The sequence below is a fragment of the Macaca mulatta genome, chromosome 7 (genome assembly GCF_049350105.2).
Source record: "Macaca mulatta isolate MMU2019108-1 chromosome 7, T2T-MMU8v2.0, whole genome shotgun sequence".
NCBI lineage: Eukaryota > Metazoa > Chordata > Mammalia > Primates > Cercopithecidae > Macaca > Macaca mulatta.
The window spans coordinates 50,155,406-50,181,054 of record NC_133412.1 but is presented as its reverse complement, the minus strand read 5'-3'; the positions used below and the strand labels follow the sequence as shown (position 1 = coordinate 50,181,054).

At 37.8% G+C, this 25,649-nt stretch overlaps 1 protein-coding gene and 1 pseudogene across 3 annotated transcripts in view; one reads left to right on the top strand and one right to left on the bottom strand.

Moving 5' to 3' along the window:
- The window catches only part of ARIH1 (ariadne RBR E3 ubiquitin protein ligase 1), a 113,609-nt gene that overhangs the window by 32,428 nt on the left and 55,532 nt on the right, over positions 1-25,649 (bottom strand). For all 3 annotated transcript variants that reach the window (XM_028851099.2, XM_028851097.2, XM_028851098.2), the window contains one exon: positions 9,855-9,999. In XM_028851099.2, the coding sequence (XP_028706932.1) occupies positions 9,855-9,999 (145 nt within the window). The remainder of the gene's footprint in view (positions 1-9,854; positions 10,000-25,649) is intronic.
- Positions 4,045-4,129, top strand: LOC114680066 (small nucleolar RNA U13; annotated as a pseudogene).

Sequence of the window (25,649 nt, the reverse complement as noted above, 5' to 3'; positions counted from 1 at the left end):
TCGCCTCCCGAGTTCAAGCAATTCTTCTGCCTCAGCCTCCCAAGTAGCTAGGACTATAGGAGCGCACCACCACACCCAGCTAATTTTTGTATTTTTAGTAGAGACAGGGTTTCACCATATTGCCAGGCTGGTCTCCAACTCCTGACCTCGTGATTCACCCACCTCGGCCTCCCAAAGTGCTGAGATTACAGGCGTGAGCCGCCATGTCAAGCCTTGTTTGATTCTGTTACATGAAATGTCCAGAATAGGTATATCCATTGACAAAGAAAACAGATGAGCAGCTGCCTACGGGCTGGGGGACTTGGGAGGAATTAGGGGGTGAATTTAAAAAGGTATCTCCTGGGGGGTTATCAAGTGTTTTTAAAATTGTGGTGATGGCACGTAACTCTGCAGAATATACTAAAATCACTTTAAATGGGTGAACTGGATAGTATATAAATTATATTTCAATAAACCTGTTATGAAAAGACTTATTCAGAATAGCTAAGGATAATAGTAACTAACACTTTGTTCTAAAATGTTAGAGTTAAGGGATCCTTAAACGAAGCTGTATCCTGTAATGGGACATTAAGTAAACACTTTAAATAATATTAGATGATCTGGAGGATTATGTCTTTTAAAAAGATTCAAACAATGGTTACCTTATTTTAAAGAACATTTTGCAATAATTTACCACTAAATTATTTTTAATTGAGTAAGTTATACAGACTTATGATTAAAAACAAATTTTTTTTAACAGTACAAGTTCAGAGTTTATGCTGAAAAATAAGCCTCCCTAGGCCAGGTGCGGTGGCTCACACCTGTAATCCCAGCACTACCGGAGGCAGACGTGGGCGGATAACTTACAGTCAGGAGTTCAAGACCAGCCTGGCCAATGTGGCGAAACCTGTCTCTACTAAAAACACAAAAATTAGACAAGTGTGGCGTTGAGGCAGGTATATCACTTGAGATCAGGAGCTCAAGATCAGCCTGGCCAAAATGGCAAAACCCTGTCTCTACTATAAATACAAAAATTAGCCAGGTGTGGGGGCAGGCACCTGGAGTCCCAGCTACTTGGGAGGCTGAGGTGGGAGAATCGCTTGAACCTAAGAGGCGGAGGTTGCAGTAAGTCAAGATCGGGCCACTGCACTCCAGCTTGGGTGACAGAGTGAGACTGTCTCAATAAAAAAAAAAAAAGGCCTCCCTCATTCCCATCCCTGTTGTTTGTTTCCTCTACCCGGAGGCAACTGCTATTTCCAGTTGCTTACATATTCTTCCAGAGGTGTTCTAATGTACACACTTACACACACACTGTAACAGTACCACAAATTCTCTTCTGCACCTTGTTTTTTGTTGTTGTTGTTTCAAAAAATCCAATAGGGCTGGGCAAGGTATCTCACGCCTGTAATCCCAGCACTTTGGGAGGCCAAGGCGGGCGGATCATTTGAGGTCAGGAGTTCGAGACCAGTCAAGCCAACATGGCGAAACCCTGCGTCTACTAAAAATACAAAAAACTAGCCAGGTGTGGTACTGTATGCCTGTAATCCCAGCTACTCAGGAGACTGAGGCAGCAGAATCCCCTCAACCCAGGAGGCAGAGGTTGCAGTAAGCCAAGATCGCACCCTTGCACTTCAGCCTGGATGACAGAGCAAGACTCCGTCTTAAAAAAACAAAAAAACAAAATCCAATGGATTTCTCATGTGGTATCACACTGGTGCAAGTTTGCCTCTTTATAGAAAGGTACCACAATTTTATTTACAGTCTACTATTAATGAACCTTTATACTGCCCTTTTTTCCCCTACTACATTACTGCATTGACTATATATATATCTTTGTGATCTTATGAATATATCTTACGACAAATCCGTAGAGGCGACATTATAATAAATATATATATTTACAACCTAATAGCTATCATCAGGCTCCCCTGCAAAGAGGTTGTCGTCATTTATACTGTGCAAGAGTACTTGGTTTCTCATGCCCATGACAATGTAGTATATGATCCAACTCCTTGATCTTTGCCAATCTAATAGGTGAAAAATGCACTAACTTCTAGTTTTGATTTGAATTTCTTTTATTATAAATGAAGTTATAATATTTCAAAAAAATTTTTACACTGTATATTTCCTTTTCTGTATACTCTTCATATATTTTGCCAACTTTGCTGTGAGTTTTTCACTTATTTATGGGGGCTTTTTACTTATGTAGGAAATAGGCCATTTATAAGTAGGGGAAATCTTTTCCCCCACTTTAATTCTTAGTGTTCATATTTTGTTGCCATACAGAAGCTCTTTATTCATACACAGTGAAACTCATCACTGTTTAATTTATGACTTGCGAATTCATTAACTTTTATTTATGAAGCTAGGTAGGAATCTTAAGTTTCTATTCCTTATGGCTACCAAGTTGCTCCAACACCATGTATCAAATAATCAACCTTATTTGAAATGCCTCCCCTGTAAACACTAAATTCTCCTCATGCATATCTGACTCTATCCTGTTCCACTGCTACCATGTATCAAATAATCTACCTTATTTGAAATGCCTCCTTGATAATACACTAAACTCTCCTCATATATATTTGACTCTATCCTGTTCCACTGCTCTGTATCTTGTATCTAGTATCTTGTATCTAGTATTCTTGTATCTAGTAGGACTAGTCCTCACTCTACTCTCCCCTGTCAATCTAATCTTCTTTTTCAAGATTTTCCTATTTCTTCTATCTCAAATATTCAAGTCATCCTTTTATCTTAGTATTTGAAGTTTTCTTCAAAGTGATCTTTCACATTTCTTATCAAGTTTATTCCTAGCTCTTTTATTCTTTTTGTGGCTCTTATAAAGGGTATTTTAAAATTCCCTTAGACTTTTTATTTAGCCATTATGTGACATGTACCTATAATATTCCTGACGCTACTTATGATATTAGATACAAATATCTGGTTAGGATAGAAATTCTATATATAGCATATCAACTATATTTTTTAAATACATAGACAAAGACATGAAAAGAAATGTATGAGAGGGCTGGGTACGATGGCTCATGCCTGTAATCCCAGCACTTTGGGAGGCTGAGGCAGGTGGATCACATGAAGTCGGGTAGTTCGAGACCAACCTGGCCAACATGGTGAAACCCCGTCTCTACTAAAAATACAAAAGTTAGCTGGGTGTGGTGGCACACACCTGTAATACCAGCTACTCGGGAAGCTGAGGCAGGAGAATCACTTGAAACCGGGAGGCGGAGGTTGCAGTAAGCCGAGATCACACCACTGCACTCCAGCCTGGGCAACAGAGTGAGACTTCATCTCATTTTTTTAAAAAAAATTTTCTATATATATATATATATATATGAAGTGTATCAGTCCTGCAATTAGGTTTACTGAAAGAATGACAGGCCGGGCGCGGTGGCTCAACCCTGTAATCCCAGCACTTTGGGAGGCCGAGACGGGCGGATCACGAGGTCAGGAGATCGAGACCATCCTGGCTAACACGGTGAAACCCCGTCTCTACTAAAAAGTACAAAAAACTAGCTGGGCGAGGTGGCGGGCGCCTGTAGTCCCAGCTACTCGGGAGGCTGAGGCAGGAGAATGGCGTAAACCCGGGAGGCGGAGCTTGCAGTGAGCTGAGATCCGGCCACTGCACTCCAGCCTGGGCGACAGAGTGAGACTCCGTCTCAAAAAAAAAAAAAAAAAAAAAAAAAGAAAGAATGACATGTAAAATATATATCAAGCTTAAAGGGAGTCTATTATCATTACTCCTCATCAGAGAAGGAGATCTAACTTGTTACCACATCACTAATGGACTCTGATTTTTAAGGCTATTACAGGAAGGGGTATTCTGTAAAAGACAAATAGAGTAAATATATCAGCAACTCTAAAATGTTTTATTCAAAACTTAAAAACATATATAAACGCTTATATGTGCTTCATTCTTTTTTCAAGTAGGAATCCTTAAGAGAGATCAATGGTCACAATGGCTACCAAGTAATCACTTTTTAAGTCTCAACCTTTTTGACTTCTAGTCTAGAGCTCATTTTAAGATAAAAAGATAGAAAAAAAGATAAAAAGATAGTTCATAAATGTAATCATTGGGTTTTCACACACGTGTGAGATGTACCTCTTTCAACCTTGTTACAACTTCAGCACATAGATAAAAGCTTTTTATTCTTTTTAAATAACTTTTCTAATCAGATACCAAGATTAAACAAGTTAGGAAAATAAATCATACATGTATGTCGAAAGATAGAGCAAAAAAATAAAAATACCAAAAACCAAAAAACAAATCTGTGGTCTAAAGATACATATTAATTGTGCTTTAGAGGAATGTATTATTATCACAGATATCTTCCTGTCTATCTCACTTTCCTTTCCTTCTCCGTCCTCTGATATATTCGTTTCCTCATAACCTTGAGCTGGGTTCACCTACATGGCTCCCTGGGCTTTCCCCTAACCCAGGGGATCATATTATCTATTCCCTAAATTTATCCCTGTTTATATCACAAATACATCCGATCAAGAGTACATGAAAAATACATGAAATATCTACAAAAGAAATTAATGGACTTAAAGAAACTAAATAATACACTCTTAAAGGTTTCATTTATCTGCATCACTTTACATACACAGCAACTAAACCCCTTTGTTTATAAAAATTGAACAAATGATCTAGGGTTATTATACCTAGGTATTTATACACCAGTTCCCTTGTGTATAAAACGTAATGTGTTAAAAGGAATATAGGGCAGGACCTACATATTTTCAAGCAGTGTTTCCAGCAACACCAAGATTCCACAGAGGGGCATCAAGGATGGGGTATGGGAGGGTAGACCACCATTCCTCACAATTTCAACTCCGCCTTTACCTACTTCACGTATGTTCTTCTTAAAATACACAAATAATTTTTTTTTTTTTTTTTTTTTTTGAGACAGAGTCTCGCTCTGTCGCCCAGGCTGGAGTGCAGTGGCCGGATCTCAGCTCACTGCAAGCTCCGCCTCCCGGGTTTACACCATTCTCCTGCCTCAGCCTCCCAAGTAGCTGGGACTACAGGCGCCCGCCACCTCGCCTGGCTAGTTTTTTTGTATTTTTTTTAGTAGAGATGGGGTTTCACCATGTTAACCAGGATGGTCTCGATCTCCTGACCTCATGATCCGCCTGTCTCGGCCTCCCAAAGTGCTGGGATTACAGGCTTGAGCCACCGCGCCCGGCCAAAATATACAAATTATTTACTTCATAAAAATGAGACACTGGCCGGGCGTGGTGGCTCACTCCTGTAATCCCAGCACTTTGGGAGGCCGAGGTGGGGGGGTCACTTGAAGTCAGGAGTTGGAGACCAGCCTGGACAACATGGTGAAACCCCATCTCTACTAAAATTACAAAAATTAGCCGGGTGTGGTGGCGGGCGGCTGCAATCCCAGCTACCTGGGAGGCTGACGCAGGAATCACTTGAAACCAGGAGGTGGAGGTTGCAGTAAGCCGAGAACATGCCACTGCACTCCAGCCTGGGCAACAGAGCAAGACTCCATTTAAAAAAAAAATAGAGAGACACTGTAGTCGAAGCTACATTTCCCAGTACAGTGGTGGGCCAGGACAGCTATTATCTTAACTACTTTAACCTAAAACATTAAGTTGCTAGGGTTAAAAAAATTAGCTACAACACACTTGGGAAGGACTGGGGTGGAGAGTGGAATCTATGAATTTACAACGTGCTCCAATGTCTCAGGACATTGTTTTTAAAGAAGCAGCCACTCAGGACAGTTAACTCCAAAGGGTTGAAAACTAAGCTATCAAAAGTACTTATTTTAAAATGTGCATGTGATGCTGCATAAAGCAAAAATTGCTTTCTGGAAGGATAAAGATACTGAAGATATATATAATAAAAAAGTACAAATGCTTGGAGAGTAGTAAAATGTGGGAGTTATACAATGTAAGTAAAGAACTCACTCATCCAATAATAAAGCTTCATGAAGAATTTCAGGTGACATTTACTTTCAAAACTCTAGAGGTTCAACTTATCTTTCTATATTTGTCTAAAAATTATGAGGAAAGGACATCCTAGTTTTGTCATGATACTTTTCGGAACACTTAGCAGTTTCCATAGTGCTTTTAACTTACTTGCCAACCCATGCTGTTCCTTTTGCTATCTTGTCCTATCACTTGCATGGGAAAATTTCTTGTAAAAGAGTAATTTGTTTACATTTATTGCTTCCATTTCCTTTCCCACCTTCAAGTCAATGATTCTTTAGCCCATGAAGTTTGGTTTCTCATTCTACCTCACTCCTTCACTTCATTTCAAATTAACTTTTTAAATCTTTTCTCTGAACCTTTTAGTACTATTTATTTATTTTTTATTTTTTATTTTTTTTTTTGGAGACAGAGTCTTGCTCTGTCGCCCAGGCTGGAGTGCAGTGGCGCGATCTCGGCTCACTGCAAGCTCCACCTCCCAGGTTCATGCCATTCTCCTGCCTCAGCCTCCTGAGTATCTGGGACTACAGGCGCCCGCCACCACGCCCGGCTAATTTTTTGTATTTTTAGTAGAGATGGGGTTTCACCGTGGTCTCGATCTCCTGACCTTGTGATGCGCCCGCCTCGGCCTCCCAAAGTGCTGGGATTACAGGCATGAGCCACCGCGCCCGGACCTTTTAGTACTATTTACCATCCCCCAGTTCTTGAAAGTACATTCTCTCCTCCTTTGGATTCTGTATTGCTACATTTTCCTGGTTAGCCTAACTACCATGCCTTCAGATGTTAGCTCCAATTTCTGTGAATTTCTGTGGTGAGTCCTCCCTGATCAAAAACTGGGTTAGGTATCCCTCCAACACGTTCCCACAGTATCGTATCTTATATTTGCCCTGCCAAAGCACTTATCATTCTTTCTGAATATGTCACCTTACTACTTATCTACCCAACTAACCCGTAAATTATTTGAAGTTAGGAATTATGTATTTATTCTCCATTGTTTCTTAGAATAGTGCCTAGTGTGTTCAATGAATAAGTTCTCCATCATCAGTTACAAGTACAAAACAAAAATTTACACTGTAAATCTCAAGTCATGATTTTGAATTCTAGTTTGTTGAGACTGTCAGACAATACCAAGAACAGTGAGAAAGTTACAGTGGATATTTGTAAGCAGCTAGCTTCAGTACTCAAATCAGAGTTAAAATTTCAATTAAGAAGGAACTGGCTATGATAGAGCAGGAGGAAAAACACCAAGAAGTAAGGAAACCTTGTAAAACCTGGGTCTTAGTATTACCTCACAGAAGCATTTAACTGTAAGCACTACGTAAAACTCAACTGGCAAAGAGAATCTGTTTAAGACAATAAAATAGTCAAAATATGAATTTAATATATTGTAACAGTAGTACTTTTTTTAAATATTCAAATTAGAATTGTGATTTAAGGTAAGAGAAATGATACAGTTTTCAGGCTGGAAGAAAATTGAAAGAATATCTTATTCAACTCAGAAAGAAAAAGAAACTGCTGGGTGCGGTGGCTTACACCTGTAATCCCAGCTCTGTGGGAGGCTAAGGTGGGTGGATCACCTGAGGTCAGGAGTTCAAGACCAGCCTGGCCAATATGGTGAAACCCCAACTCTACTAAAAATAAAAAATTAGCCAGGTGTGGCAGCGGGCGCCTGTAGTCCCAGCTACTCGGGAGGCTGAGGCAGGAGAATCACTTGAACCTGGGAGGCGGAGGCTGCAGTGAGCCAAGACTAACATTGCACTCCAGTCTGGGCAACAAGAGCAAAACTCATGCCAAAAAAAACAAAGAAAGAAAAGAAAAGAGGCCAGGCGCAGTGGCTCACGCCTGTAATCCCAGCACTTTGGGAAGCTGAGGCAGGTGGAACACGACGTCAGGAGATCAAGATCATCCTGGCTAACATGGTGAAACCCCGTCTCTACTAAAAATGCAAAAAATTAGCCGGGCTTGATGGCAGGCGCCTGTAGTCCCAACTACTCAGAACCCGGGAGGCGAAGCTTGCAGTGAGCCGAGATCGCACCACTGCACTCCAGTCTGGGTGACAGAGCGACACTTCCTCTCAAAAAAAAAAAAAACTGGAGGAGCACGGCGGCTCACACCTATAATGCCAGCACTTTCAGAGGCCAGGTGGGCAGACTCCTTAAGCTCAGAGAAGTTCCAGACCAACCTGGGCAACACGGTAAAACCCTGTCTCTACAAAAAACAAAACAAAACAAAACAAAACAAAACAAAACACACACACACACACACCAGAAAAATCAGCCAGACATGGTGGCATGCGCCTGTGGTCCCAGAGTTTGAGGCTGCAGTGATCACATCACTGCACTCCAGCCTGGACAACAGAGCAAGGTCATCTCGAAAGAAAGAATGAAAAGAAAAAAGAAAAATCCAGTGACATTAAATGGCTTACCTCCCCCTAAAGCCAAAAATTTCATGTTAGAATTATGATCAGAACTTGAGAATTTGAAAATTCAGTTCACCACTTTACCTACTCACTGATCATTCTATTTCTCTAAGAGTATTTAATTTTCTTTTAAAACTTTTCTCATCACTTGTACATATGAACAAGTTAACTTCCCGCAAATGGACCCCATTAGAGATACACATATACAACTCTAAGATAAACAATAAAAATCCTTCAATATAAATATTAGCCAGGCTTGATGGTGCATGTCTGTAATTCCAGCTACTTGGGAGGCTGAGGGAGGAGGAACACTTGAACTTAAAGAGTCTGATAAAGGCTGTATAGTACACTATGACTGTGCCTGTAAATAGCCATAACACTCCAGCCTGGGTGGCATAGTGAGACCCCATTAACGGATTAATTGTGAAAATAACAGTGTCTAAGATTTGGTATACAGTAATTATTAGAAAGAGCTGTTTAACAATTAAAGCAGAGAACATGAACAAGACAGTTATAATTATCATGGAATTAAGTTATCTCTTAGATATCTTAAGACATCTTAAGACTAAACTTCCTTAGTAAACACTCAAGTAAAGCATCAAGTAAGTAAATCATCTCAGTTCAGTAAATTTTATTTTATATTTTGAGACGGAGTCTCTCTGTCACCCAAGCTGGAATACAGTGGCACGATGTCAGCTCACTGCAGCCTCTGACTTCCAGGCAGCAATTCTCACGCCTCAGCCTCCCAAGTAGCTGGGATTATAGACACGCACCATCACGGCAGGGTAATTTTTTTGTATTTTTAGTTGAGACAGGTTTTCACCATGTTGGCCAGGACGGTCTCAAACTCCTGGCCTCAAGTGATCTGCCTGCCTTGGCCTCCCCAAGTGCTGGGATTATAGGCATGAGCCACTGAGCCCAGCTTCAGTTCAAGAAATGTTTAGGAAGGATATTTGTACTTAGGATTAACATCAGTTATTTGGTTGTCTTCCTTATCGCTGGTTCTGTTCCAAGTCGGTCCCCACATACCATATTTAACAATCTCCATTTGAATGGATTTGATTAAGTGAAAATTTTATCTTTTGAAGAATTCTGAGAGTTCCCTAGCAAATAGTATTAACAATATTTATGAGTGTTTCTGGATATTTAAAAAACACAGTTTAAATCTATTTTAATTTGGATAAGAAACAATTCTACTCACTGCCTACCTATTACACAATTCTCCCCGTAGTGATAAAATAAACTCCAGAAAGATTTAGGTCTATAAATGACAACTTGGATAAGTTGTTGCTGCTTTAAAAAACAAACAGGGGTTGGAGGGAAGAGGAACCAAGCTCTTACTCTTTTCCTTCCTTTCCTCACACTGAATACATTGATAGGTTATGGCTTAGAGGCTACTACTCAAAGTCCCACAGATTTTCCTTTGTCTAAATAATGGAAGTTGATTTACCCTCTGAAATACAAAGTCAGCACTAGCCTTAAACTACCAGATACTCACCGAGTTAGGGTAGTTCAAGTAGCAGATCTGACAAGGCATATCCTGTGCTGATGACCTTGTATTCATCTGGCGTGTTCGAGACTTTTTACTTGGATTAATTACATGACACTCAGCAAAGAGCTTCTCCAGGTTTCCATCAAAGTACCTGCATTATTTAAACAGAAAGGATAAGAGCCCAGCAACTGCACACTGTTAGAGCTCTCCAAAAACCTGATTTTCTATAGGGAAAAGCAAGAAGCTGAATAAAAATAAAACAAGATAATAACCTTTTTACTCAGAGGAAATAAAAGCTATCTGGTACAAATTACAGCAAATTAAGGTGTGTGTATACATGTGCATATATATAATATTGCAGGCAGCAAAAAAAGCCGCAAAAATTCAGTCTACTCTCATATATATGAGTATATACATGTGTGTGTGTATGTGTGTGTGTGTGTGTGTGTGTGTGTGTGTATATACATATATGTAAACTAGTAGACTGAGTTTTTGCTATTTTTTTTTCTAAATTTTGTTTTTAAATAATTGAATCTTGGGAAGTTAAGCTATTAGTATTTTAACAGTACTGCAACTAAAACTTAAGGATTAAATATTACTCTATGAAGAGTCATATTTTACATGGGTAGGCTATATTTTATACAAATGAACTCATTTTATTAATAATTTTAGTTAAAACAATTTAAACATATTAGCTTTAGTAAACAATTTATCTTACCACACAAATCATCTTAAAAATAAAATTATTACATGTGTCTCATTCTACATAATAGACTTGCTTCCTAAACGTTCTTTTGAAATATTTTTAATTTACTAAGAAAGGAGAAGAAATATAACAAAAAAGTGTAACTTCAAACATTTTATATAAAATAAATTACATATTAGCTTTTCATAAAATATGTATCTAAATACAGAGGTGTTCCATATCTAATACATCAAGAGTATATGCCAAGTACTACCTAGAGTTTTAACTAAATAGCAAACCTCTGGACAGAAGATAGTAGAGCAGACCTTAAGCGGGGGTGGGCGGGGAAGATAGTGGTAAATACTTAGCACAATGTTTCCAATTAATTCAGGTAAGACATGTTCCCTGGCCTCCTGAAATAGCTTACTATTCAAAAGGGAAAAGCAACAGATTCGAAAAAATTAAAAAAAAACTTTTCAATTTGCAAAACCAATATAACCAGCAAAAATATTAATGAATAATCTGGTCAATTACTTTTTAGGCTGTAAAGCCCAGGTTACAATAACTACAATGCTCTTTACATACAAACAGGAGATTTTCAATTTTAAAAGTAATTCAATACTCAAAAGGAATTTCCAATATTTTTAATTAAGGTCTTATTTAGGCTTTGTGTCAAAGGTTACTATATCTTACTGTACCTCCAGAAAAATCATTCAAATGAAACAAACCATATCACTTCTCCTAAGACTAATAAATATCTTTTTTATAGATACTTTGACTACAGCATATTTCAATGAAATCATATTATCAATTGAAATGCCAACACATTACAAAAAGGAGGATTATCAGAAAGTTAAAGTTGTCAGGAACTCATACAAATAGAAAATTAATGTCTCTGATGATTCAGATAATCAGAATATATCTACAGCAGAAAATCAAATGCTTTCCTACAATTTTGAGACAGAGTCCCACTCTGTCACCCAGACTGGAGTGCAGTGGTGCTATCTCGGCTCACTGCAAACTTTGCCACCCAAGTTCAAGCGATTCTCCTGCCTCAGCCTCCCAAGTAGCTAGAATTGCAGGCCTGCCACTATGCCCCGCTAATTTTTTAGTACCCAGGCGCGGTGGCTCACACCTGCAATCCCAGCACTTTGGGATGCCAAGGCGGGTGGATCACTTGAGGTCAGCAGTTCAAGACCAGCCTGGCCAACATGGTGAAACCCCATCTCTACTAAAAATACAAAAAAATTAGCCGGGCACAGTGGCGGGTACCTGTAATCCCAGCTACCCGGGAGGCCAAGGCATGAGAACTGCTTGAACCCAGGAGGCGAGGTTGCAGTGAGCCAAGATGGTGCCACTGCACTGCACTCTAGCCTGGGTGACAGAGCAAGACTGTCTCAATTTTTTAAAAAAAGATAATATAAAATACCAACTTTTACCTGAAAAACTGAAAGCATAAGAGACTAACACTAAATATTAATTCATAAACCAGCTAAACACCTTGTTTTAAAAAATATTCACGCTCACAAGACAAACTTCTGTCATCCAAAATTTGACAACATGGAACTAATGACTCTCACACTCTGGTTAACATTCTAGACAGTCTTCTATGAGTATAGAGCTACATGGACATGTGTCTCTAATTTCATATAAGTAACACCCTAGTCCACATTTCTAACCTGCTTTCTTCACTAGACAATATCTAACAGACATCTTTGTCATTAAATGTCTACATTTTTCATTTTTGTACAATATTCCACTATAGTTATTCACTATAATATATCTAACCAATGTTATTCTGAAGGACATTTAAATGTGCCACATAAAAACAATCCTTGATTAAAATCTTAGCCCATCAGATAGGGAAAAATATCTAGACTTAACTTGTATTTCTTTATTAGTGAAGGTGAACACATTTTTCTGTGGTGATCTTATTCCTTATGAAGTTCAGTGTGTAAAGAGGAAGAGTAAATCTGTTTCATGGGTTGCTTTCTTTCTCCCATTTCTTTTTTGTCTTTCAGCCTTCTTTAATGGTGTTTATCACTTTAAAATTTTTATGTAGGCACATTTATCATGCTACCCCACTCTGATTTCTGCAGTTTATACTACACTTTAAAAGACTTCTATACCCAAAGATTTTTTTTTAATGGAAATTCATTAATGATTTAGATCTCACCTTTAAACTGTTTCTATTAAAACTGTTATTTTTGCGTACTAAGGAGTGCGGGATTCCATTTCATTTCAATCCATTTATTGAAGGGTTGTCTCATCTACTGGAAACACTTTTTCCCACCTTTAGGTTCCAGCTTACACCTGACTTCCTCAAATAAGTGATCTCTGACACCTCCTCACTTCCAGCCCCATTAGATAAGGTTCCCTTGAATTACATCCCATTGTTACTCCTAGTCCTTTGCAGCACTTAACAACATTACTAAGTGTAATCACTCTATGTTTGCTCTGCTAGAAGGTAAACCCCAGGAGGACTACTTTATTATTCCTGGAGCCCTCATGTCTACAGGCATGTTACAAGCACTTAGTTTCTTCTTAAAGGGTAACTGACTAATCTAACTCTCTGCACTGACCTGTTTACCATACACCAAAATTTCCTATTTAGACGAGTTTATTCCTGGACTCTCCATTCCATTCCACTAATTTGTCTGCTCTTGTAGTTGATAAATTCTCAATATTTGACAAAGATCCCTTTATCATTCTTCTCTTACAGAATTTTCTCTCCTATTCTTCCATATTTGTTTTTCCAAGTATAATCATTGTTAATTTTTTTTAATCCTGTGGAACTTTTACTACAATTGTATCAAGTAAACTGAAAGAACTGACTCTCTAATATTGTCTTCCTAGCCAAGAACAACAAAGTATCTTTCAATTTACTTAAATTCCAATTCCTATTCAGTCCTCTCAACAGTTTTATAACTTTTTTTTCACTATGTGGATCCTGCACATATTCCAGTGACTTTATTCTCAGGTATTTCAAGTTCTTTTTGTTGGGAGAAAAGCTGCGTTGGGAGAGAAGCTGAGGCAGGGTTTGCATGTCTGCTAGACTTGCTGGCTCCTTACTTCTAGCACTCCCATGATCTCAAGTAGCCACATGTTTCAAAGAAAATGCTAAACCCTCACAGCTGTAAGCTCATTCGCTTGATACACCGCTTCCTTTCAACCCCCACATCCTCACCACCTGTTTCTTTGTTTGATCACTAATAAACAGCGTGGGCTCCCCAGAGCTCCAGGGTTCCCAGCCTCCATACTAGCGTTGGCTCCCTGGTCCCACTTTCTCTCGTCTTTTCTCATTCCTTTGACTCCGCTAGACGTCGTCACCCCAACAGTCTGGTGTTGGGTCTAATCAACCCAATACTTTTACTGTCAATCTGAATACCTCTGCTTTAGATAGCTTTAGTACTGGAGTTTGTAACATTTTTTAAAACAGCATATATTGGAGTTAATAGCTTCTTTAAAAAAAATAAGAGGGTCAGACTATGTTGCCCAGGCTGGTGCACAGCAGCTTTTCACAGATGCAATAATAGCATACAGCCTTGAACTTTTGGCCTCAAGTGATCCTCCTGCCTCAGCTTCTTGAGTATGTGGGACTACAGGTGCACACCACTACATGTGACTTGGAGTTTATAGCTTTTTTTGATCCATTCTAGAAGCCACCAAATGAACTTTCAAATACTGCTAAGTATTTTAAATGAAATATGAGTGGGAAGCTAAGAATCCACTCATATTCTTGAGGGTAGTAGGCCTAGAAATCTTCTTTTATCAAAGTTTCATGTATTTGTTCTGATCTGTATTTACTATATGGTCCGTTCACCCCTGACTCCACAATCTTTATTTGGAAATTACTAAAATCTAATTTAGTTTTACTAGGAGTTGCCTGTGTAATTAATACTTAAATACATTTCTTATAAAAGTTAAATAATACATTGATCATCCTTTTGGTTTTGGTTGCAGCTTCCTAAAGCTCTTCCCAGTTGATTATAGATTTATATAATGTTTTCACTACTTACATTCTTTTTTTTTTTTTTTTTTTTTTTTGAGACGAAGTCTCTCACTCTTGTCACCCAGGCTGGAGTACAATGGTGCAATCTCGGCTCACTGCAACCTCTGCCTCCCGTGTTCAACCGATTCTCCTGCCTCAGTCTCCCAAGCAGGTGGGACTACAGGCGCCTGCCACCACGCCTGACTAATTTTTGTATTTTTAGTGGAGACAGGGTTTCACCATATTGGCCAGGCTGGTCTCCAACTCCTGACCTTGTGATCTGCCCGCCTCAGCCTCCCAAAGTGCTGAGATTACAGGCATGAGCCACCACGCCCGGCCCATTGTTTTAGTATTATGTAGCCTTTCTTTCAAGAATGATAACTGTTTTTTGTCTCATAAACTTGATCACCTCCAATTACTCAGACATAATTCTAATGTTTAAATGTGTTCAATTGCTCACTTTGGACAAAATCCTTTCCCTTCTCAATATTCATATAGACATAGTGTTTTATTTTCTTGCTACCTGTTGCTACTGAGGAAGTCTGTGGCCAAAATAATTTTCTCGTTTTATTCTTTCTTTATTCTTGAACTTTAGCAGTTCCACCAGGCTTTATTCTAAGCATTTAACCTTCTCTTTTGAAATGTCATTTGGATATTAATTACCTCAAGATCCTTTAATTGTTAAGAATGTGTTTGATTTGCATCCAGTCTCTTAAGTTGTCCTCCATGTCTACCATTTGCTATTTACTTGTCCTTTTCCTGTCTTCCAGACCTATTTTCTGTAATGCCTGCTCTATTTCTTTCTATCAATGTGGTTTCAAGTTCTACAAGATCATTATTTATCCTTTCTTTTTTTTCCTGTTCTGTCAGTTTCCTTTTCTCCTTCTTCTGTTGTTTTTCAGTTTAACTTTGATCCCTCATCTCAGAGTCTAAGTTTAATTTCCTAAGACAAAGCTGATTTTTTCTAATTATGATTGTTTTATTTAAGACTACTATGCCTGGATAGCAGTCCAGGCATAGCATAGGCTGGATTCTTAGCTACCCACACTGTTTACCTGGGTACTTATCTGGAAGTTCCTCTGATTTGCTGGCTTCTATGTAAATCATTGCTTCTGAAAATCAGACCAAAAAAAAAAGGAACTGACTCAGTGTGACGCAGTGTAGTTGAGGTATCTTTAATGAGTTAACCAAATACTTCTCTCTGCTCCATTGACTTGAAAGAGCTGCAAAGCTTATCCTAGAACTGTGCTTCCCTCCTTGCCTGTAACCCTGCCCATCGTTTTCGGGAAATCATGTTGATCAAAACAAAAAAAAACAAGTAGCAGTGTGGTTTCTCCTTCAGTCCAGCCTCTCCTTAGTGAAGAAAGGGCACAAGCAGGGTATCACCCATTCCTATGGCCTATATTTGTCTACATTAAGATTTTCATATAGACAATTATCTGTCAATTTAAAGAATTAGATTTAAGCAGTTTCTCAGTAGATTGTAAATTCTCTTCTCTCCAGGATCATTTCTGCACATTGAGTATATTTACAGAAATACAGTTGAGCAACCTGGCAATCAGACAACTTTTCAGAATATTTGGATCTTAATTTTTCATTTTACTTGCCTGCTATAGAGAAACATACCAAATAATATGAATTAAATTTCAAGTCAGGAAAGTTACAGCCTAAGAGCTCTTATGTCTAGTTGAGGAGAGAGGAAACGGGGCTGGTAGGGATCACCACTGGCTAGTGTTTCTTCTTGAATCCTGAGTGACTGTGGCATCACTGTTATCACTGTTTGCCATTCTAATATTTATCTTCAAAGCTACTAAGTCTTCATACCTCATGAAGACCAACCACTACTGGAGAAGTACTAATTCTCACAACAGAATCAGAAAAGCAAAATGTTAAACCAACTTAAAGATATAAAGTAGGTTTTTCTATGCTGTATTCTTTTTTTTTTTTTTTTTTTTTTTTTTTTGGAGACAACGTCTCTCTCTGTCACCCAGGCTGGAGTGCAGGCTGACTTCATCTCAGCTCACTGCAACTTCCACCTCCCAGGTTCAAACATTTCTTGTGCCTCAGCCTCTGGAGTAGCTGGGATTATGGATGTGTGCCACCACGCCTGGCTAATTTTTTTGTGATTTTAGTAGAGATGGGGTTTCGCCATGTTGGCCAGGCTGGTCTCAAACTCTTGGGCTCAAATGATCTGCCCACCTCAGCCTCCCAAAGTGCTGAGACTACACGCCCAGCCTCTACGCTTATTCTTAAAACTGATTATCAGAGTTCAATCCTCCTATCCAGTCTTTTAATGCTTCCATTATACATTTGCAAGTCAACTAGCTATTGCTATAAGCCTGAGAGTAAAAATAAACACACATAAGAAAATTTATTAAAAAACACATTATACATTATATGTATCTATGTATGAAAATGTATATACATGTAACGTTTACTTCTAAATGACCAAAAACATTTGTTTTAACACTCACATGTGGCAGTTTATGGGGATCAGATTGCAATTTCAAAATACTACAAGTCGCAATTATTCTATACCTTATAGTTCTGACAAAGAACAAAAATCCGTGATGCCAAAACCCTTCAAGAACTGCCATTTCAACCCCCACCCCCTCCGCCGCCAGCCACATTAACCTGTTAATGATGTAGTTTTTTTCTACTTTTAGAATATGTACATTTAAGAGAAAATGTCAAAGAAGCAAAGAAATATCTTAAATTCATTTAAATCACACGAATGAATAAGAACTGCCGTCACATAAGAAGCAAAAGTAACACGAGGTATGAAGATGACTGCCTTAAAACAGCAATACGGAATAATAAGTCATAAAAAATACTAAAATAAATAGTTCTTTCTCTTGTGGAGAATGGGATCAGAGCAGAGGGTCTGGAGCACTATGTTTCATTTATAACTTGGGAAACTATAGGACTTTTAAAACATCATGATCGTGTTACTTTGATAAAAAAATTTAAAAAGGGTTCCTGAGGCAGAATGTAAGTTTTCAAACAAATTGAAAGATACTAGTGCATCCTTTGTGGTTTTTAAAGTTATTCTTACAAAAGAGTGTAAGATGACTGGCATAACTACATACCTCTACTAGGTAAGTTCAGAATTCCCAAGAAGCAAAACCATCTAAAGAAGTTAAGGAAAGAAAACCTTTCTATCCTAAGGAAAGCTTTTAGCCCTCATGTTACCAAAAAAAAAAAAAAAAAAAAAAATCAAATGAGAACTCGCACAAATCTGTAACAGCTTGCTTTAAAAGATTTAGGTTTCTTAAGCTAATCTCTAAAAAAAAAATGTGTATTCTATGTAGTTTTTATAGCTAAATAAACTTACTGCTCATATATTTTTCAGAAAAAGTAGAATACTTTTTGAGGCTGTAAGATTTTTCTTATTAGCCTGGTTTTTAAAAAAAGGCATTATAATAAAATAAAACCTAAAAAAACAGCATTGTAATAATTCTCCTGAGTTTGCTTACTGCTAAACAAAATAATGCTTGACAGAGCAGCTACTAATTAATACTACTTCCAAGTGGCAGCACAAAAATCTGACTGCATACTTTATTCTTTCTACTTCTGAGCCAGGATGAAGGCAGGTGGATTAAGGAACTAACCACAGTGAAACAGATGTTAACATAACTCTTTCTAGGCTTGAATTTGCAAAATCATAACAGAAACACAATAAACTATGCCGTCTTCCAAAGGGATCCAATACCCATTTAATACAGAAAAACCTTAATACCCAAAAGCCAAGTGAACAGTAAATTGACCTTTTACTTCCCCCATCCAGCTTTTACGATAAAAAATTTTGCTAATCAAAAAGCTTTTTTAAATAATACATTATTGCTCCTCATGAGTTTTAAAGGTAGATGTAAAACCATGAAGGTAAATAAAATTTCAAAAGAAAAAAAGGCTATGTGCAGTAGCTAGTGAGCCTATATCCCAGCACTGTGGGAGGTCAAGCTGGGAGGATCGCTCAAGCCCAGGAGCTTGGAACCAGCCTGAACAATATAGCAAGACTCTATCTCTATTAGAAATAAAATTTAAAAGATAAAAATAAAAGTATGGAGGACATTTACAAAAGAAGTTAATGACTATTCTTTTTCTAACACAGAATGGAGAACATCTCTACAAGAGAGGCTTTAGAAGACACAGACACTGGTTTTCACAGGATGTTCCAGCCACACTTACAAACACGTGTCATCTTTACTGGTGGTTGTCTATGACTTCTGGCTTATGATTATTTCAATTTTACCAAGTTCATCAAACACATACATTTGTAATTGCAGGTCCCTGGCATTTCAACAACTGTGCAGAAGACAAACGTTATAACTTATTTACAAATGTTCTCTGCCCCCACCCCACCCCCGCACTCCCAGAAGAAGGTTCAAGATTGTATTACTTTTTCAAGAGACTACAGTCCCCAAAATGACAAGAACAAAAAAAAAAAAACAAGAATTTTTTAAAATATTAAACAAAATATTTTTTAAAATATATTTTTAAAAAACTATTTTTACTTCAAAGAAAACAAAGACAGTAGCTTTTTGTGTCCTCTTTCCAAATATGTGCATTAAAGGAAATCTACACCCTCTGCTTAATCGTCTTTTGCTCCTGCTATACATTTTTATCTAGAAAATAAAACTACTTGTGAATCATGCAACAGTGGATCTGATTCCAACTGAAGAGAAGTATCGTTTCTTCAAGTATATAAAAAGAAATGTCTTTTTATTGTTTGGATAATGATTTTTCAATGTATGTAATGGAAATCCTCAGGTTGTAAAAGTTGAAAGCCTATGAATCAAACAAGTATGTTTAAAATTTAGCTATGTTAAAACAAATCCATCAAAACACAAGCTAGTAACATAATTAAGTTCCATTTAACATAGTTCCCTCACCTATTCAGCAACTATATGTAGGAATTATGCTAGTTAGTTGTAATGTCAATTGTTTTGAAGGAAAGAGATGAACACCTGTTTGTAGTATGACATGCTACTTAGCATGCAAGAATGGGAGAAGAATCCTAGAGAAGCACAGAAAACTAACTTCAAGAACTTGAAACAAGCTGGTAAACGTGGTTAGAATATAGAGAAGAAGATATAGGAGGCATCAATTTGTGATGTACAGAATTGTACATGATGTCTACGAGCATAACCCAGAATGAAGTATTCTTGATACGCTCTGATTCTGTACAAAGCTACAGCTCTTAAGGTTGAGGCCTAAATAGGAGAGGGCATCCCAAGGAATATACAGTTATAAGCACAGACATACAGAATGTAGTGAATGTACACAAGGTTTTCAAACCCCAAATCCGGGGAGTATAGCTTTGATGTGGCAGAAACCACAAGGGTAGCAGAGGTTGCTCAAATAAGTTAACACATCTAAGTTAAATTTAGGATGGATTTGATATACTAGAGCCTATGAGAGCAGTGAGAAAAGCTGTCTTGGCAAAATGATAGGTTTACTTGTAGGTACAAAGAAACTATTAATCCTACATGTCCAGAAAAAAAAGCTGGACCTTTCCTTTAAGATTGATCCTTTTCTTATGTCTGTGTACGTGTTTTAAAATGATTTTTATTTTGCAATAACACAATTCTAGAGAAGTACATAAACATGCAGCTTACAAACTGGTATTAAAAAACACCAGTATCCAACCACCACCCAGGACAAGAAATAGAAACACTGCTAGTACTCTACAAGCCCCCCCAAAAGTATAATCACTACCCTGTTTTTTTAAATAATTACACCATCTAAATATGCATCCTTAAACAATGTAAACTTAGTTTCAACTGTTTTAATCACTGCCCTGTTTTTTAAAAATAGCTACACCACCTAAATACGCATCAAACAATATAAACTTAGTTTCAACCGTTTTTATATTTTATGTAAGAAGAACCATGTAATAGATAGGTATTACTGTGGGTCTTTTTTTCCACTATGTTTTTAAGATTTATCTATGCTGTGGCTTGCAGCTTTTGCTCGTTTATTTTGCACTGCTGAACAGTCACTATGTCAATATACCATAATTATCTATCTAGTGTAATAGTGATAAACATGTAGGTTGTTTTTAGGTTGAAGTATGAACAAATACTGCTATGAACATGCTTATATATGACTTTTTCTTTTTTTGAGACAGGGTCTTACTCTGTCACCCAGGTTGTGGTGCAGTGACATAAAAACGGCTCACAGTAGCCTTGACCTCCTAGGCTCCAGCAATCCTCCCACCTCAGCCTCCTGAGTAGCTGGGACTACAAACGGATGCCACCATGCATAGCTAATTGCTTAATTTTTTGTAAATACGGGGTCTCACTATGTTGCCCAACCTGATCTGTAACTCCCGGCCTCAAGCGATTCTCCCATTTTGCTGAGTTCACAGGCATCAGCCACCACCAGTCTTATATATGATTTTCAATGTAGATGTGCACATATTTCTTTCTATTGGATATATACCTGAGAGTGGAATTACTGGGTCAAAGAAAAAAACAAATTTTTCATATTTCTTTCTAAAGACATTTATTCTAACAATTTACCTCTAGACTCTGATTTTTCCACATATACAATCACATTGTTTGTGAATACACAATCACATTGTCAGTGAATATTAACAGGGGCCGGGCCCAGTGGCTCATGCCTATAATCCCAGCACTTTTGAAAACAGGCGGATTACTTGAGCTCAGGAGTTCAAGACCAGACTGACCAACATGGTGAAACCCCATCTCTACTAAAAATACAAAAATCAGCTGGGCTTGGGGGCATGCTCCTGTAGTCCCAGCTACTCGGGAGGCTGAGACAGGAGAACTGCTTGAACCTGGGAGGTAGGGGGTTGCAGTGAGCTGTGATCTCACCACTGTACCCCAGCCTGGGAGACAGAGCAAGACTCCATCTCAAAAAAAACAAAAACCCCAAAAAACACAGGCATTTCTCTTACATTATATTTTGTTTTCATTTTTTGTTGTTCTACTGGCTAGAATCATTTCTAGAATAATGCTGAATTGAACTGGAGATACAATATCCGCATCTTGAACTCCCAACTAAAAGGAAAATCTTTCTAACATTTTGGTGTATAAACCATGATTATCTCCTACAAATGTTTCTATAAGATTTATGAGGTTAACAAAGATCTAGATTGCTAATAGCTTCTTTTTAAAATCATGAAGCAAATGCTCCTTGGCATCTCTGAAATGTTTTTCTCATTAATTTGTTCAAGTGACCAATCATACTGAATTGTTTCAGGTTAAACCAACCTAGCATTCCCAGGATTCAGCTCAGGTGGCCATGCTGGGTTACCCTCCTTTTTATATATGTACTGCTAAATTCAATTTGCTAATATTCTGAGGTGTTTCTGTTGCTCCAGTTTTTGTTTTGTGCGCTTGTATGTGTGTATGGTTTTTTTCTATCTATGTACATGAGACAAACTGGTGTATAGTCTTTCCTTGGGTTTTGGTATAAAGGTTATGATATCCTTATGAAGGCAGAAGATCCTATTTTTCTGTTCTTTAGAAGAATATAAGGTTGAAGTTACTGTCATATTAAATGTTATGGTAGAACTTTCCAGTATAACCATTTGAACTTCAACTTTTCTTTATAAAAACATTTTAAATTATGGATTTCATTTCCTGATAATTAATAAGGATACAGGTTTACTATTTCTTATGTCAGTTTTGGGAAATTGCCTATTTCAAGGAATCTACCCATTTCGTCTATCAAGTTTGAACAGCTGTCCATAATTTTAAGTTTTGTTTTCTAAGCCATCCACAAGATTTAGTGATATTCTTTTTTCATTCCTGATATTGGTTATTTAGGCTCTTTTTCCTAACCTCATCAAAGTGTCAATGTTATCAGTCTTAAAAAAAAAAAAAAAAATCTTACGACCCTTCTACTGCATGTTTTCTATTTTATTAAATTCTGCTTTCTTTCTTTCCTTGTATTTTCCCTATATTTATTTTGTCGTTCTTGTCCTAACTTGAGACCTCTAGCTCATTACTTGAGACTTTTAAGATGAATGCTTAGCTCGTTATGCATTTAAGATTATAAATCCCAAAGTACAACATTCTGCAAGATTTTTCTCTTTAACAGACAAATAGTTGCTTAAATAACAATTATGAGTATTTTTGAAACTTCAATCCACACTGGCAGAATAAAATGTTGGTTGGCTTTAAAAAGATACAAAAATAGGTACAACATAAAACCATTTATATTAATTAAAACATACTGTTTATGAATGTATTTTCCATGAATATCATATTCTAGGTAAGGTTTATTTTCTTTCAATAGATTGAGGTATCATCTTACTATCACTTTCATTGTTGCTGTTGAGCTGTGCTCTAGAATATTATTATACCTATACTTTCACTCTTTTGAAAGCAGCCTTTCTTGTATCTCATTGCTTTAGATTTTTTCTTTATTTTTGCTGATTTTGTAGTTTTACTAAGATGTTTTTAAATGTGGATTTCTGGCCAGGCATGGTGGCTCATGCCTATAATCCCAGCACTTTGGGAGGCTGAGGCAGGCAGATCACCTGAGGTCAGGAGTTTGAGACCAGCCTGGCCAACATGGCGAAACTCTGTCTCTACTAAAAATACTAAAATTAACCAGGCCTGGTGGCTCGTGCCTGTAATCCCAGGTACTCAGAAGGCTGAGCACTAGAATCCCTCAAACCCAGGAGGCAAAAGCTGCACTGAGCTGAGACTGCGCCACTGCACTCTAGCCTGGACAACAGAATGAAACTGTCTCTCAAAAAATAAATAAATAAATAATAAATACATTTTTAAAAATGTGGATTTCTTTTTACCATATTTCATAAAATCTAAAATGCTTTTGTGCTGAAATTTCATGATCTTTAACAGAAGTTGACATGGAAAATTTTTCACGACTCAAAATTTCAATCTTGTTGGACTGTAAGGTGCTATTAATTGAAAGATGCATCCAGATTTCAGACGTTACAATGTGAAAAACCTTAGGATCAATGAAACAAGTAGCTATCACACATGGGAACTGTTATGTTTCTCAAATCTCTGACATTTGAGTCTTTTACCAATCTGGAAAATTCTCAGCGTTTTCATCTTCAAATATCGCCTCTGCCACATTCTCTCCTCTCTTTCTAAAACTCAATGAGACCTTCTCATTATATCCTCTGTATTTCTTAACCTCTTCTGTATTTTCCATCATTTAATGGGTATACTTAATTCTGGATCATTGTTTGATTTTCAAATACACTAAACTCTCTTTAGCTTTGTCCAGTCTGCTGTTACACTATCTCACCAAGCTAATTTTGCTTATTTTGTTTAGTTATAAAAACTCTGATTTTTTTCCAAATCTGAATGACAGCTCTCTGATGATAGCATACTCATTTTGGTCTAGGTCTGACAATTCCAGTATCTTCAGTTCCAGGTTGTTACGTTTTAATAAGAAAAATAATTTGAAAAGATAGTTTAAGGTCTTAAATAATGTTATTTCCCTAGAGAAGATTTGTATTTGTTTCTGTTATATATGGGGGCTATCTTAACCCAAGTTCAAGGTTTAAGGTTTTCTGGACTACCCAAAAGACATGAAGATCATCTTCAGTCTTTAAGGAGCTAGTGTATTCAATTCTCGCTCTTAGTAGACCTAATATTCCAACTTCCCCCTCTACTAACCAAAGGGCAAACAAAACTCACAGCTCAGCCTCTGAGCTACCTCTTCTGGATCAGCATATACTGCTAGGGCAACAAGGACTGGAAGCTTGTTTCTCTAAATTTCTCTTGATTCCCAGACTCTCAACCTTGAAACTCTATTTCCTATCTTACTAATTATTTGATAATCTTACTTTTCAAACATGTTTCAATATTTCACCTAGCCTCTTCTAGTGTATTTAGTGAAAGGAATGGTCAAAATTACCAGAAGTTTTCCCGGAGTCTCCTATATTTTCTGTCTCAGTTAAAACTTATTTTACTTCTCTTCCATCTACCCTCTGCTATCAATTTAGCTGTCACTATTGTAAGTCAGGACAGTATTTTCCTTTTACCTGGATAGCTAAAACAGCTCATTTATTACTAGATTGTTTTCTGAAATAATGCTTTTCCATCATTATTTCTCCATAAAACAACATTCAAGGGCTTCTGAATAAACAGAAAAATTCCAAATTCACTTACTTAAAATTCAAAGCCCTTATAATGTGCATTAAACATTTCCAAACATTTCCCCTCTATTCTTCACATACTCCAGACATTCAATCTCATAATTGTTCAACATATATTCCTTAAACTTTGTGCCCCACTTGGTTTTCTTTTCTGAACCTTAAATATCCAGGTTCCCATATCACTTCTGCCCTTCCTTGCCCAATCAAATGCCACACCTCATTACTAAATCCTTTCCCACCTAAGTCAAAATTAAAAATTTATCTCTAAGTACCATGGAGCCATAAAAACTCATCTCTACGTACCATGGGGGTCTATTGTATGATACACTGTTGTGTGTAACTCATCACCAAGCTCCTGCTCAATGTCTTAAACATAGCTGGTATTTAAAAAATTCTTGGCAGGGTACAGTGGCTCAGGCCAAGAAAGGAGGACTGCTTGAGTCCAGGAGTTCCAGACCAGTGTGGTCAACAAAGTAAGGTCCCATCTCTACAAAAAATTTGCTAGGTGTTGTGGTGCACAGTCCTACCCACTAGGGTGGCTGAGGCAAGAGGATCAGCTTGAGCCCAGGAGTTTGAGGATGCAGTCAGCTGTGATCATGCCACTGCACTCCAGTCTAGGTGAGATAGTCAAATAGGGGGAGCAAGGATTCCATGTTCTTAATCACTGTACTATAATGAGATAGTACATTTGCTTTTTTTTTTTTTTTTTTTTTGAGATGGAGTCTCGCTCTGTCGCCCAGGCTAGAATGTGGTGGCGCGATCTCAGCTCACTGCAAGCTCCACCTCCTGGGTTCACGCCATTCTCAGCCTCAGCCTCCCGAGTAGCTGGGACTACAGGCACCCGCCACCACACCTGACTGTTTTTTTCTATTTTTAGTAGAGAGAGGGTTTCACCATGTTAGCCAGGATGGTCTTGATCTCCTGACCTCATGATCCGCCCGCCGCGGCCTCCCAAAGTGTTGGGATTACAGGCGTGAGCCACCACGCCCAGCCGTACATTTGCCTCTTGCCCTT